Source organism: Nerophis ophidion, linkage group LG20 (genome assembly GCF_033978795.1).
Source record: "Nerophis ophidion isolate RoL-2023_Sa linkage group LG20, RoL_Noph_v1.0, whole genome shotgun sequence".
Lineage (NCBI taxonomy): Eukaryota > Metazoa > Chordata > Actinopteri > Syngnathiformes > Syngnathidae > Nerophis > Nerophis ophidion.
The window spans coordinates 19,733,660-19,749,574 of record NC_084630.1 but is presented as its reverse complement, the minus strand read 5'-3'; the positions used below and the strand labels follow the sequence as shown (position 1 = coordinate 19,749,574).

Genomic DNA, 15,915 nt, shown 5'->3' with positions numbered 1-15,915 from the left:
CATTTAATTAAACCAGTCCAACGCTATAACATATATATATATATATATATATATATATATATATATATATATATATATATATATATATATATATATGTATATATATATATACATATATATATATGTGTATACATATATGTGACATCTTTGAGTAAAGACATTTAATTAAACCTGTCCAACGCTATAACATATATATATATATATATATATATATATATATATATATATATATATATATATATATATATATATATATATATATATATATATATGTGTATATGTATATATATATATATATATATATATATGAAATACTCAAGTTGGTGAATTGTAGCTGTAAATACACTCCTCCCCTCTTAATCACGCCCCCCGCCCCCAACCACGGCATAATAATGTGTAAATTCCACGACCGTATAATATCGGTATCGGTTGATGTCGGAATCTGTAATTAAGAGTTGGACAATATCGGATACCAGCAAAAAAGCCATTGTCGGACATTACTAGTAAAAAATTTATAGGACTTTATATTACAAATGACAACCGTGGAAGATGAATGTCCCATAACAAGAAGATAGAGAGAAAGCAGAAGCTTATCAACTACGGTGTCGACACGGACTACAATGGCGGATGCGTGCAAATTTTCAGGATTTATTCTGGTCTGAAATACACATCAACAGGTGCAAGAAGGCAAGAAAAGTTGTTTTTGCATAATAATGCGAAACAAAAACGCCAGATAACGTCTGCGAATAGGTGCCATGTTGCGGTCTTTATACACACACCATAATAGTACTGGTATGTTGAAGCACAGTACAATCCATCAAGCGGTGCGGCTTCATAGCTTACCAAAATCGTACTTAGAACATTTTGACAGATTTTTGAGCGCCGTGTGTAATGTTCTATATTCTCAATTGAACACTCAAAGTGTTGGTGTTGTTTATTGGCATATCTCTTATGTGTGACTGCCATCTATTGGTCACACTTATCATTACACTATATACCAAATACAACAGCTTCGAGGTCGGTAAGAACAAACAGAATAACGCCATACATTACATGCACCCAACGTACAAAATTAAAAGATTTTAAGTGTGCTTATAGTAAGGAAAAAGACGGTAAACTGCATGTGTGGAGGGACGACTACACCTAATCAAGTGAAAGCTTGCAATGGCAGGGCTGTATGCTTTAACTAAATAGTGCTTACAATTGTGTATAAACTAATTAAAATATCTTCTGATCTGTTTTTGTGTATAAAGGATTCTAAAGTTGCATAAAACTTGGGTGCTGAGATTATGGTCATGTGTGACATTGTGTGACACCTGACCATAGCTCCCCAGTTCTGCAGTCATCCAAGCATCAACTGTTCACTCAACATATGCTGCCATCTTTTTCAAGGACGCCCCTGCTTATTTCAGCAAGACAATGCCAAGCCACATTCAGCACGAGTTACAACAGCGTGGCTTCGTAAAATAAAGAGTGCAGGTACTTTCCTGGCCCGCCTGCAGTCCAGACCTGCCTCCCATGGAAAATGTGTGGCGCATTATGAAGCGTAAAATACGACAGCGGAGACCCCGGACTGTTGAACGACTGAAGCTCTACATAAAACAAGAATGGGAAAGAATTCCACTTTCAAAGCTTCAACAATTAGTTTCCTCAGTTCCCAAACGTTTATTGAGTGTTGTTAAAAGAAAAGGTGATGTAATACCTTGTGAACATACCCTTTCCCAACTACTTTGGCACGTGTTGCAGCCATGAAATTCTAAATTAATTATTATTTGCAAAAAAAAAACAAAGTTCAGAAAAGTTCACATATTTTCTTACATTCGTGTGTTGTGTTTTCGCCAAGATACACTTACTCGCAAACTTTTACACTTTAGTGAGTGTTTTTAAAGCCACTCAATTGTTGTGCAACACATGCATATTAATTTATAGACAACCATATATCAGGGACATTTTTTATTCAAATAAAAGGCGGTCTGTAGAAAAGTCTGACTGACCCAAAAAGGTAATGAGAACAGTTTATAAAAAGAGTCGGTCTGACCCACATGCACTCAGAATGTAGGATGAGTGCATAAAGTTACACTTAAGACTATATTTGCTCAGATGAGAACACACACACACACACACACACACACACACACACACACACACACACACACACACACACACACACACACACACACACACACACACACACACACACACACACACACACACACACACACATACACACATGGACCTAAGCCTGCTTTCTACAGGGAAAACTGCAGAGTGATATGAACAATATCTCAGGTCCTGGTCCCCACCAGGACATAAAAACACACACACACACACCTCAAGTTGCTGATCTTTAAAAGTTTCAGAGTTCTTTTGCAGCATCATCCAGTTCCTGAAAAAAAGACAAGAGAAAGACATTAGTCATGAAAAGCATTTATGGCGAAAACAAATGTACATTTACTGCTTCTGCAGACACACGCGGTATTTCAGCCAAACTTCAATATAAATGGTAAATGGATTATACGTCTTTTGACACTATTTCCACATTCACCCTAGCATGAGAGCCGGCATGCTAGGCGCTAACCAAGTCCCCTCAGGAGCAAGGGTGACTTGCCTTGCTCAAGGGCACTGAATGAAACATAAAGTAGGACATGGAAAGTGTCTACTTGAGGTGTTGCCGGACACAGCTGTATGTTTGTTGGGAGAGCAGAAGCGAGGGGGCCATTAGCGGCCCCCGTCATGACTCCCCAACAATGCGGCAGTCTAATCCAGTCCAGCAAGTTCGGGGCACTGAATGGCCACCCAGGGCACATTCAGCGCACTCCAGAGGCAATAAACATCAGCGAGGCAAGGTGGCAAAGGGAAAGGAAAGCCTTCGTGCAAGGAAGGTATGATCCTTATCATCACCGTGTAAAGTTAGCAATAAAATGATGCGACTTTGGAGTTTTAACAGCAAAAGTAGACATGCTAGGCGGCAGACCTTGGATCAGTAAATGTGTAACTTCTTCTATCCTCATAGGAGGGGCGGGGGTGGTTTCAGAAAACCACTATCAGTAACTACAGTTGGTCGCTACATCTGTAAGTGCAAGTTAAAACTCTACTATGCAAAGCCAAAGCCATTTATCAACAACACCCTGAAACGCCGCCGGCTTTGCTGAACTCCGAGCTCATCTAAAATGGACTGATGCAAAGTGGGAAAAGTGTTCCGTGGTCTGACAGGTCCACATTTCAAATTGTTTTTGGAAACTGTGGACGTTGTGTCCTTCGGACCAAAGAGGAAAAGAACCATCTGGATTCTTATAGGCGGAAAGTTCAAAAGCCAGCATCTGTGATGGTATGGGAGTGTATTAGTGCCCAAGGCATGGGTAACTTACACATCTGGGGACGGTGTGGCGAAGTTGGGAGAGCAGCCGTGCCAGCAATCTGAGGGTTACTGGTTCAATCGCCACCTTCTACCATCCAAGTCACGTCCGTTGTGTCCTTGAGCAAGACACTTCACCCTTGCTCCTGATGGGTCCTGGTTAGTGCCCAAGGCGTAGGTAACTTATACATCTGGGGGACGGTGTGGCGAAGTTGAGAGAGCAGCCGTGCCAGCAATCTGAGGGTTACTGGTTCAATCCCCACCTTCTAGCATCCAAGTCACGTCTGTTGTGTCCTTGAGCAAGACACTTCACCCTTGCTCCTGATGGGTCCTGGTTAGTGCCCAAGGCGTGGGTAACTTATACATCTGGGGGACGGTGTGGCGAAGTTGAGAGAACGGCCGTGCCAGCAATCTGAGGGTTACTGGTTCAATCCCCACCTTCTACCATCCAAGTCACATCTGTTGTGTCCTTGAGCGAGACACTTCACCCTTGCTCCTGATGGGTCCTGGTTAGTGCCCAAGGCGTGGGTAACTTATACATCTGGGGGACGGTGTGGCGAAGTTGAGAGAGCAGCCGTGCCAGCAATCTGAGGGTTACTGGTTCAATCCCCACCTTCTACCATCCAAGTCACGTCCGTTGTGTCCTTGAGCAAGACACTTCACCCTTGCTCCTGATGGGTCCTGGTTAGTGCCCAAGGCGTGGGTAACTTATACATCTGGGGGACGGTGTGGCGAAGTTGAGAGAGCAGCCGTGCCAGCAATCTGAGGGTTACTGGTTCAATCCCTACCTTCTACCATCCAAGTCACGTCCGTTGTGTCCTTGAGCAAGACACTTCACCCTTGCTCCTGATGGGTCCTGGTTAGTGCCCAAGGCGTGGGTAACTTATACATCTGGGGGACGGTGTGGCGAAGTTGAGAGAACGGCCGTGCCAGCAATCTGAGGGTTACTGGTTCAATCCCCACCTTCTACCATCCAAGTCACATCTGTTGTGTCCTTGAGCGAGACACTTCACCCTTGCTCCTGATGGGTCCTGGTTAGTGCCCAAGGCGTGGGTAACTTATACATCTGGGGGACGGTGTGGCGAAGTTGAGAGAGCAGCCGTGCCAGCAATCTGAGGGTTACTGGTTCAATCCCCACCTTCTACCATCCAAGTCACGTCCGTTGTGTCCTTGAGCAAGACACTTCACCCTTGCTCCTGATGGGTCCTGGTTAGTGCCCAAGGCGTGGGTAACTTATACATCTGGGGGACGGCGTGGCGAAGTTGAGAGAGTGGCCGTGCCAGCACTCTGAGGGTTACTGGTTCAATCCCCACCTTCTACCATCCTAGTCACGTATGTTGTGTCCTTGAGCAAGACACTTCACCCTTGCTCCTGATGGGTCCTGGTTAGTGCACAAGGCGTGGGTAACTTATACATCTGGGGGACGGTGTGGCGAAGTTGAGAGAGCAGCCGTGCCAGCAACCTGAGGGTTACTGGTTCAATCCCCACCTTCTACCATCCTAGTCACGTCTGTTGTGTCCTTGAGCAAGACACTTCACCCTTGCTCCTGATGGGTCCTGGTTAGTGCCCAAGGCGTGGGTAACTTATACATCTGGGGGACGGCGTGGCGAAGTTGAGAGAGTGGCCGTGCCAGCAATCTGAGGGTTACTGGTTCAATCCCCACCTTCTACCATCCTAGTCACGTCTGTTGTGTCCTTGAGCAAGACACTTCACCCTTGCTCCTGATGGGTCCTGGTTAGTGCCCAAGGCGTGGGTAACTTATACATCTGGGGGACGGCGTGGCGAAGTTGAGAGAGCAGCCGTGCCAGCAATCTGAGGGTTACTGGTTCAATCCCCACCTTCTACCATCCTAGTCACGTCTGTTGTGTCCTTGAGCAAGACACTTCACCCTTGCTCCTGATGGGTCCTGGTCAGCGCCGTGCATGGCAGCTCCCGCCATCAGTGTGTGAATGTGTGTGTGTGTTTAAAGTTAAAGTACCAATGATTGTCACACACTGCGATGAGGTAGCGACTTGTCCAGGGTGTACCCCTCCTTCCGCCCGATTGTAGCTGAGATAAGTGTCAGCGTCCCCCGCAAACCCAAAAGGGAATAAGCGGTAGAAAATGGATGGATGGATGATTGTCACACGCACACTAGGTGTGGTGAAATGTGTCCTCTGCATTTGTCCCATCCCCTTGATCACTCCCTGGGAAGTGAGGGGAGCAGTGGGCAGCAGTGGCGGCCACGCCCGGGAATCATTTATGGTGATTTGTGTTCCTTAAAAAGGTAAAAAAAGCGCTAGACGAGTACAACCCATTTACAATTTGTGAAGGCACTATTAATGCTGAAAGGTACATACAGGTTTTAGAGCGACGTGTGTTGCCATCCAAGCAACGTTATCATGGACGCCCCTGCTTATTTCAACAAAACAATGCCAAGCCACGTGTTACAACAGCGGGACTTGGGGGGGGGCGTGGCGCAGTGGAAGAGTGGCCGTGCGCAAGCCGAGGGTCCCTGGTTCAATCCCCACCTAGTACCAACCTTATCACGTCCGTTGTGTCCTGAGCAAGACACTTCACCCTTGCTCCTGATGGGTGCTGGTTAGCGCCTTGCATGGCAGCTCCCTCCATCAGTGTGTGAATGTGTGTGTGAATGGGTGAATGTGGAAGTAGTGTCAAAGCGCTTTGAGTACCTAGAAGGTAGAAAAGCGCTATACAAGTACAACCCATTAAACCATTAAACAAAGACTTCATAGTAAAAGAGTGCAGGTATTAGACTGGCCTGCCTGTAGTCCAGACCTGTCTCCCATTGAAAATGTGTGGCACATTATAAAGCATTAAATACCACAACAGAGACTGTTGTGACCCCGGACTGTTGAACAACTTAAGCCGTACATCAAGCAAGAATGGGAAAGGATTCCACCTGAAAAGCTTCAAAACTTGGTCTCCTCAGTTCCCAAACCTTAACTGAGTGTTGTTAAAAGGAAAGGCCATGTACCACAGTGGTAAAAATGCCCTTGTGCCAACTTTTTTGCAATGTGTTGCTGCCATTAAATTAAATTCAAAGTTAATGTTCGAACATTAAATATCTAGTTTCGCAGTCTATTCAATTGAATATAAGTTGAAAAGGATTTGCGAATCATTGCATTCTGTTTTTATTTACCATTTACACAACGTGGCAACCTCACTGGTTTTGGGTTTGGTAAATAAAACCTCAGATCGTGTCTTTTTTCCTCCTCACTGTATCCAAAATGACCTTTTAAGAGAGGGAGGTAGCAAACAGTGATGACGAACCACTTGGTGTCCCTGAACTGCACTTATTGAATGTGAAGTGCAGCCAGTCTCATCTCCATGACTATTTTGTCACGTCCTCGTGTTCGCAGTCCAAAAATACTGACTACTTAAGCGAGGGAACATCCTCTTTATAAACGTGGCATTATTCCACTGCATAGGTGACAGCCATCCATCAATCCATCTTCCTCCGCTTATCCGAGGTTGGGCCGCGGGGGCAGCAGCCTAAGCAGGGAAGCCCAGAATCTCCTCTCCCCAGCCACTTTGTCCAGCTCTTCCCAGGGGATCCCGAGGCGTTCCCAGGCCAGCTGGGAGACATAGTCTTCCCAACGTGTCCTGGGTCTTCCCCGTGGCCTCCTACGGGTTGGACGTGCCGTAGACACCTCCCGAGGGAGGCGTTCGGGTGGCATCCTGAGCAGATGCCCGAACCACCTCATCTGGCTCCTCTCGATGTGGAGGAGCAGCGGCTTTACTTTGAGTAAACCGGCGGAGGAAACTCAATTCAGCCGCTTGTACCCGTGATCTTGTTCTTTCAATCATAACCCAAAGCTCATGACCATAGGTGAGGACGGGAACGTAGATCGACCAATAAATTGAGAGCTTTGCCTTCCGGCTCAGCTCCTTCTTTACCACAACGGATCGATACAGTGTCCGCAATTCTGAAGACGCCACACCGACCCGCCTGTCGATCTCACCGTCCCCTCTTCCCTCACTCGTGAACAAGACTCCGAGGTACTTGAACTCCTCCACTTGAGGCAGGGTCTCCTCCCCAACCCAGAGATGGCACTCCACCTTTTCCGGGCGAGAACCATGGACTCGTACTTGGAGGTGCTGATTCTCATCGCAGTCGCTTCACATTCGGCTGCAAACCGTTCCAGTGAGAGCTGAAGATCCTGGCCAGGATCTGGGAATGTAGATTGACCGGTAAATTGAGAGCTTTGCCTTCCAGCTCAGCTCTGTCTTCACCACGAGACAGTGTCCACATTACTGAAGACGCTGCACCGATTTGCCTGTCGATCTCACGATCATACTTGCCAACCCTCCCGGATTTTCCAGGAGACTCCCGAAATTCAGCGCCTCTCCCGAAAACCTACCGGGACAAATTTTCTCCCGAAAATCTCCCTAAATTCAGGCGGAGCTGGAGGCCACGCACCCTCTAGCTCCATGCGGACCTGAGTGACGCGTATAAAGAGCGTGTCTGCCCAATGACGTTATAACTGTAGAATGATCGAGGGCAAGTTATTGGTTTCTTATGTGGGTTTATTGTTAGGCAGTTTCATTAACGTCCTCCCAGCGCGGCAACAACACACAACAGCAGTCCGTTTTCGTCTACCATAAAGCAGTTCATCCGCCGTAAACAGCAATCTTGTGACTCTCTTAAACAGGACAATACTGCCATATACTGTACATGCATATGGTTAGAAAAACCAGGATGGACAATTCAACCCTGAGTAGATGAGTGTTATGTGTGTGTAAATTTGTAAACAAATGAACACTGAAATTCAAGTATTTCATATATATATCTATATATATATATATGAAATACTTGACTTGGTGAATCTAGCGGTAAATATGGACTAGAATAGAATAGAATAGAATAGAATGTACTTTATTAATCCCTGGGGGAAATTCAGCAACACAGTTTGCACACAATAAACAATGATAATAGTAAATAAGATAATATATATATTATATATGTAATTTATAATATATGATTAATGTAAAAATACTCCTCGCCTCTTAACAAGGCCCCCAACCACGCCCCCCACTCGCCACCCCCTACTTCCCGAAATCGGAGGTTTCAAAGTTGGCAAGTATGCTCACGATCCACTCTTCCCTCACTCATGAACAAGACTCTGAAGTACTTGAACCCCTCCACTTGGGGCAGGGTCTCCTCCCCAACCCGGGGATGGCATTCCACCCTTTCCTGAGCGAGAACTATGGACTCGGACTTGGACGTGCTGATTCTCATCCCAGTTGCTTCACACTCAGCTGCGAACCGTTCCAGTCAGAGCAGAATAGATCCTGGCCAGGATCTGGGAATGTAGATCGACCGGTAAATTGAGGACTTTGCCTTTTGACTCAGCTCCTTCTTCATCACAATGGATCGGTACAACATCCGCATTACTGAAGATGCCGCACCGATCCGCCTGTCGATCTCACGATCCACTCTTCCCCCACTCGTGAACAAGACTCCTAGGTACTTGAACTCCTCCACTTTGGGCAAGATGTCCTCCCCAACCCAGAGATGGCACTCCACCCTTATCCGGGCGAGAACCATGGACTCGTACTTGGAGGTTCTGATTCTCATCCCAGTTGCTTCACACTCAGCTGCGAACCGATCCGGTGAGAGCTTAGGATCCTGGCCAGGATCTGGGAACGTAGATCGACCGGTAAATTGAGAGCTTTGCCTTCTGGCTCAGCTCCATCTTCACCACATCGGATCGATACAGCATCCATAATACTGAAGCTGCCGCACCGATCCGCCTGTCGATCTCACGATCCACTCTTCCCTCACTCGTGAACAAGACTCTGAGGTACTTGAACTCCTCCACATGGAGCAGGGTCTCCTCCCCAACCTGGGGATGGCATTCCACCCTTTCCTGAGCGAGAACCATGGACTCGGACTTGGAAGTGCTGATTCTCATCCCAGTTGCTTCACACTCAGCTGTGAACCGATCCGGTGAGAGCTGAAGATCCTGGCCAGATGAAGCCATCAGGACCATATCATCTGCAAAAACCAGAGACCTAATCCTGCAGCCACCAAACCAGATCCCCTCAACGCCCTGACTGTGCCTAGAAATTCTGTTCATAAAAGTTCTGAACAGAATCGGTGACAAAGGGGAAGCCTTGGCGGAGTCCAACCCTCACTGGAAACGGGTTCGACTTACCACCGGCAATGCAGACCAAGCTCTGACACTGATCATACAGGGAGCGTACCGCCACAATCAGACAGTTCGATACCCCATACTCTCTAAGCACTCCCCGTAGGACTTCCCTGGGTACTCAGTCGAATGCCTTCTCCAAGTCCACAAAGCACATGTAGACTGGTTGGGCAAACTCCCTCAACGACCCTGCCCAGAGTACAGAACTGGTCCACAGTTCCACGACCAGGACGAAAACCACACTGTTCTTCCTGAATTCGAGTGACAGCCTGCAACATATTTGGATGATCAGTTTTTCCTTTTAGGAACATTATTATTCAAAAGACTAATGCTGGGGTTCTTTGAAGATACACTGATGTTTCATGGCTCAGGACTCGACTAATTAGAGTCATGGAGTCTAATAGGCGTAGTTTTAATTAAATATGGTAATATGTGGGATAAAAGGATGCAGTACTAATTGCAAACCGTGGGCATTTGCACAATATTATGTTGCAGGGTACAAAAACAAAGTCAGGAGAAGTTAAATGGCCCTTAAGCTCCCGCCACAGTTTGTTTTTCCATCTGTGAAAAATGGAGGGTATTGTAATTCTCTTGTACTAATTATTATTGTTATCATTCTTAACGCTGACCTATTAAGGGGAAATGACATCGGAGAGTAAACAAGCTGCTGAGTTGCACTTTATTGCTAAAATCCGTCACAGTCTTTGTCAATTACCCGCAGGTTTTTTTTTTTTTTTACAACGGCAAAGTAAAAACAAATGAAATGAAAGATGTTTATTTGTTTGCCGATGTTATCCTGTCTCGCTGGGACTTAATAGTTTTTCAACAAATTAGGCATTTCCAAGTACTTTTATGTTCGGACCGGGTATAGTAAAGTTTTTAGAAAGTTTATGACCCGTCATTATCGTTGAGGAGGATGTCCGGCTTGATGAATGCAATCGAAGCACAATTGAGTGCGGTACTTGACTAAAACCAGCAGAGGTGCCGATTCGGTTTTAATGAGGATTTGGTGTAGAGAAAAACATGAGATGATTATGATTACACATTTTCAATGAGAAATAGGTCTGGACTACAGGCAGGCCAGTCTAGTACCTGCACTCTTTTACTATGAAGCCACGCTGTTGTATGATGTGGCTTTCCATTGTCTTGCTGAAATAAGCAGGGGCGTCCATGATAACTTTGCTTGGATGGCAACATGTGTTGCTCCAAAACCTGTATGTACCTTTCCGCATTAATGGTGCCTTCACAGGTGTGTAAGTTACCCATGCCTTAGGTACTGATACACCCCCATACCATCACAGATGCTGGCTTTTCAACTTTGCGCCTAGAACAATCCTGATGGTTCTTTTCCTCTTTGGTCTTGAGGACACAACGTCCACAGTTTCCAAAAACAATTTGAAATGTAGACTCGTTTGACCACAGAACACTTTTACACTTTGCATCAGTTCATCTTAGATGAGCTCAGGCCCAGCAAAGCTGCCAACTTTTCTGGGTGTTGTTGATAAATGGCTCTCACGTTGCATAGTAGAGTTTTGACTTGCACTTACAGATGAAGTGACAAACTGTAGTTACTGACAAAGGTTTTCTGAAGAGTTCCTGAGCCCATGTGGTGACATCCTTTACACACTGATGTCGCTTTTTGATGCAGTACCGCCTGAGGGATCCAAGGTCCGTAATATCATCGCTTACATGCAGTGATTTCCCCAGATTTTCGGAACCTTTTGATGATATAATGGACTGTAGATGGTGAAATCAATAAATTCCTTGCAATAGCTCGTTAAGAAATGTTGTTCTGAAACTGTTGGACAATTTGCTCATGCATTTGCTGACAAAGTGGTGACCCTCGCCCCATCCTTGTTTGTGAATGACTAAGCATTCCATGGAAGCTGCTTTTACACCCAATCATGGCACCCACCTGTTCTCAATTAGCCTGAACACCTGTGCGATGTTTCAATTAAGTGTTTGATGAGCATTCCTCAACTTTCTCAGTCTTTTTTGGACAATGTTGCAGGCATTTAATTCCAAATGAGCTAATATTTGCAAAGAATAACAAAGTTTACCAGTTCGAACGTTAAGCAACTTGTTTTTGCAATCTATTCAATTGAATATAGGTTGAAAAGGATTCGCAAATCATTGTATTCTGTTTTTATTTACCATTTACACTATGTGCTAATTTCACTGGTTTTGGGTTTTGTGCATATGTCTGTGTCATGTGTGTGTTTTATATAAATAAAAAACACCTAGTCATTGTTTACAATGTTGACTTTTTTTGAGTGAATTATTATTAGTAAGTGCAATACTGGATTGCTGAGAGGACCGTCGGGTTGATGAAGTGCGGTATTGTGGCGGTCGTGAGTTAGGTGGCGTTCACTTCAAACTGACACTAAATCTTACAAACGGGCAAGACTAGGAGGAAATATTGTTGTGTTACAAACTCTGTGTGGCGTTGCTTCCTTATTTGTGATTATTTCAAGATGATTATCATCTACCCGTGCGTAGCAATGGCTCTTGAACTGAATGTGACAGTATAGAATGGACAGAATCCATCAGCTGGAATAAAAAAAGATAGATAGCCGTATTATGAGTCGTTCTATGTTTAACATGGATCTAACAGTTATGTTAGATCCATGAATTGATTAACGTGGACCCCGACTTAAACAAGTTGAAAAACTTATTTGGGTGTTACCATTTAGTGGTCAATTGTACGGAATATGTACTGTACTGTGCAATCTACTAATAAAAGTTTCAGTCAATCAATCATTAGTCCAGAATCTTAAAGGCCTTCCTGCACTAACCCAATTATGAACCGGTTTGAAAAAATACCAGTACACGGTACACATCCCTAGTCAAGACTGAAGAACTGTCATGGAACAAGGTTGCAGACCAACACAAGAACAGAGAGAACTACAAAGCCATTGGTGAGAAAAAGTGCAGTATCGGTGCAATGATTCATAAATGAAAGAAATGCAAGATAACAGTCAATCACTTTTCATTCTGAAGTTCTATGCAAGAATTTATCTGGCGGGGTAAGAATTGAGCAAAACTTAGTTCTTGTCACGCGCGGGTCGCATCTTACTGCGGGGTCGTTCTCCCGGGATGCAGAGGGACGACTCCGGAGGAAAGCGTGAGGTAGGAGATGATTTATTGTCCATAAACAATACAAAACACAAGAATACGGAAAAACGTTCCGATAGCATTGGAGCTATGGCGAAGCTTAGCACACGCACTAGAAACTGTCATGATCCGTAGTCCGGATCATGTTTTTGTTGTTTTCTGTTAGTTTTAGACTCTTTTAGTGACATCTCTGAGTTTGGTTTGGTTGCCAGGGCTAATTATTGTTTTCACCTGCCTCTGTTGTTCGGGACACTCACCTGTCTCTAATCAGAGGCATTATCTAAGCCTGCCTTTGCCAGTAAGTCGGCCTGGCATCGTTGTTCGCTTCATGCCTGGTCCGCGTAAGTCTTATTAGTTCATGCCACAGCTAATAAGTTTCCTAGTTCCTGATTCCAGTGCTAAGTTGTGCTTCTTTAACTTCTAGTACGAACGGCAACCTTTCCTTTTGCTTGTTCCCTTTTTTGTTTAAGCTAAATTATACTCCTATCTCCTACCAAACAGAGTTGTCCATTCTGCATCCCCGAGAGAACGACCCGGCAGTGAGCTGCGACCCGCCTAAAGACAGAAACATGGAACATAGAAGTACTCAAAGTAACTGTTGCTTGCAGCAATGACGCCAGGCCGACTGACCAGCAATGGCAGGCTTAAATAGTCCCTCTGATTAATGCTCGGGAAGCAGGTGAGCGTCCCGAGCACCAATCAGAGACAGGTGGAAACAATAAGCACCCATGGTAGGGTGCACAAAAAAAGTAACTAAGGGAGTCCAAAACTAACAGGACATAACAAAATCATGATCCGGACCACGGATCATTACAGTTCTTTAGTATCAACTCGATTCAATGTATTTAGAGACAAAGGAATGTAACTTTGCTTTGGAATCCAGTGTTAATTTTGTAGACTAAAAATGTTCGTCTCAGTTATCGTCAAAAACCTATATTCCCCTGACTTAGTTAGGACGATAACGAATCATAACAAATGCACTTTGACGAAAACAATGACAAAATGAATTGACAATCTAGACGACGAACAAAAACGAGACTAAAATAATGACAAAATCCAATCTTATTCGACCCAACTCTCTCGCTTGAGTCACACATTAAGAGTGTTACTAAAACGGCCTTCTTTCATCCGTGATATCCCTAAAATGTGTTCCGTTTTGTCCACTAGCCACGCCGAGATCATTATGTGACGTCTTGGTGGCATTGTGGTGACGAGTTGTTCTCTCGTGGGTGCAGCGAAGATGGACACAGCGTGAAGTAGGAACAATAATTTATTTACACTTGCTCGAAGGCACTGACAAACAAAACAGAAAGCGCTAGCATGAGTTAGGGACAAACAACTGAAATAGCATGGAAGCTAATGTACACGAAGGTAGTTACCAAAAGGCTGGAAAAAGCGACGTCAACTGGAGCATGAAGTGAACAAAAGTCCAAGACTGAATGTCAAACAAAGGCGGGCATATATAGGGAGATAAATAATCAAGGGCAGGTGTGCGTGATCACACGGAAGGCAGGTGACAGAAGTGCGTTGCTAGGACAACAGAAATAAACCAGGAAGTGCCACAAAGAACTGAGGAAGACAAACACTAGACAGAATGTGATATCAAACAGAACCAAAACCAAGAATATGTCATGATCCAAGACGTGGATCATGACACATTATCCATGCGTTCGTTACGTCTCGTCTCGATTGCTGTAGCGCATTATTTTCGGGTCTCCCTACGTCTAGCATAAAAGATTACAGTTGGTACAAAATGCGGCTGCTAGACTTTTGACAAGAACAAGAAAGTTTGACCATATTACGCCGATACTGTATATACCTATATATACATATATACCTATACATATACCTACACTGGCTCACCTGCACTGGCTTCCGGTACACTTAAGATGTGACTTTAAGGTTTTACTACTTACGTATAAAATACTACACGGTCTAGTTCCAGCCTATCTTGCCGATTGTATTGCACCATATGTCCCGGCAAGAAATCTGTGTTCAAAAGACTCCGGCTTATTAGTGATTCCTAAAGCCCAAAAAAAGTCTGCGGGCTATAGAGCGTTTTCCGTTCGGGCTCCAGTACTCTGGAATGCCCTCCCGGTAACAGTTCAAGATGCTACCTCAGTAGAAGCATTTAAGTCTCATCTTAAAACTCATTTGTATACTCTAGCCTTTAAATAGACCTCCTTTTTAGACCAGTTGATCTGCCGCTTCTTTTCTTTTTCTCCTATGTCCCCCCCTCCCTTGTGGAGGGGGTCCGATCCGATGACCATGGATGAAGTACTGGCTGTCCAGAGTCGAGACCCAGCATGGACCGCTCGTCGGGACCCAGGATGGACCGCTCGCCTGTGTATCGGTTGGGGACATCTCTACGCTGCTGATCCGCCTCCGCTTGGGATGGTTTCCTGTGGACGGGACTCTCGCTGCTGTCTTGGATCCGCTTTGAACTGAACTCTCGCGGCTGTGTTGGAGCCACTATGGATTGAACTTTCACAGTATCATATTAGACCCGCTCGACATCCATTGCTTTCGGTCCCCTAGAGGTCCTCTCCAAGGTTTCTCACAGTCAGCATTGTCACTGGCATCCCACTGGGTGTGAATTCTCCCTGCCCACTGGGTGTGAGTTTTCTTTGCCCTTATGTGGGTTCTTCCGAGGATGTCGTAGTCGTAATGGTTTGTACAGCCCTTTGAGACATTTGTGATTTAGGGCTATATAAATAAACATTGATTGATTGATTGAATATCACGCAAGACCCACTCGACATCCATTGCATCCAGTCTCCCCACATCTGCGGTCCTCAACCAAGGTTTCTCATTGTCATCCATGTTGACATCCCACTGGGTTGTGAGTTTTTCCTTGCCCTTATGTGGGGATCCGAGCCGAGGATGTCGTTGTGGCTTGTGCAGCCCTTTCAGACACTTGTTATTTAGGGCTAAATAAATAAACATTGATTGATTGATTTGATATTAATTTCCGTCTTTTGGCTTGTGAGACAAGTTAGGAGTCTATCTAATCACAGTAGCATGCAGGGGAGTGGGGCGGGTTGTGCATCATGGTGAGGATCCACTGCGAACCACAACTAGAAAGACCCCGTGTTGGGATTGTTTCACTGGGAAACAAGACTGTAATACAGATCTATCTTCCAATAAACCCACCATAAACGTTTTGGACTGTTTATATGTTTATAAGGACATTTTAAGCCGGACCAGCAGACTCAGACTCAGACGCAAGAGTGCTGCCCAAGCCTGAACTTCATTTACAAAATAAACTTGATTTGCTGCCATAAAATGTAA

General features: G+C 44.9%; 1 protein-coding gene across 2 annotated transcripts in view; it reads right to left on the bottom strand.

The window, feature by feature from the left end:
- Positions 1–1,938: 1,938 nt before the first annotated feature.
- Positions 1,939–15,915, bottom strand: part of LOC133538833 (endonuclease V-like) — a 200,710-nt gene continuing 186,733 nt past the window's right edge. For both annotated transcript variants that reach the window (XM_061880668.1, XM_061880669.1), the window contains one exon: positions 1,939–2,386. Coding sequence is in view for 1 of the 2 variants with exons in the window: in XM_061880669.1 (XP_061736653.1) it covers positions 2,357–2,386 (30 nt within the window). In the remaining variant the exon portion in view is untranslated. The remainder of the gene's footprint in view (positions 2,387–15,915) is intronic.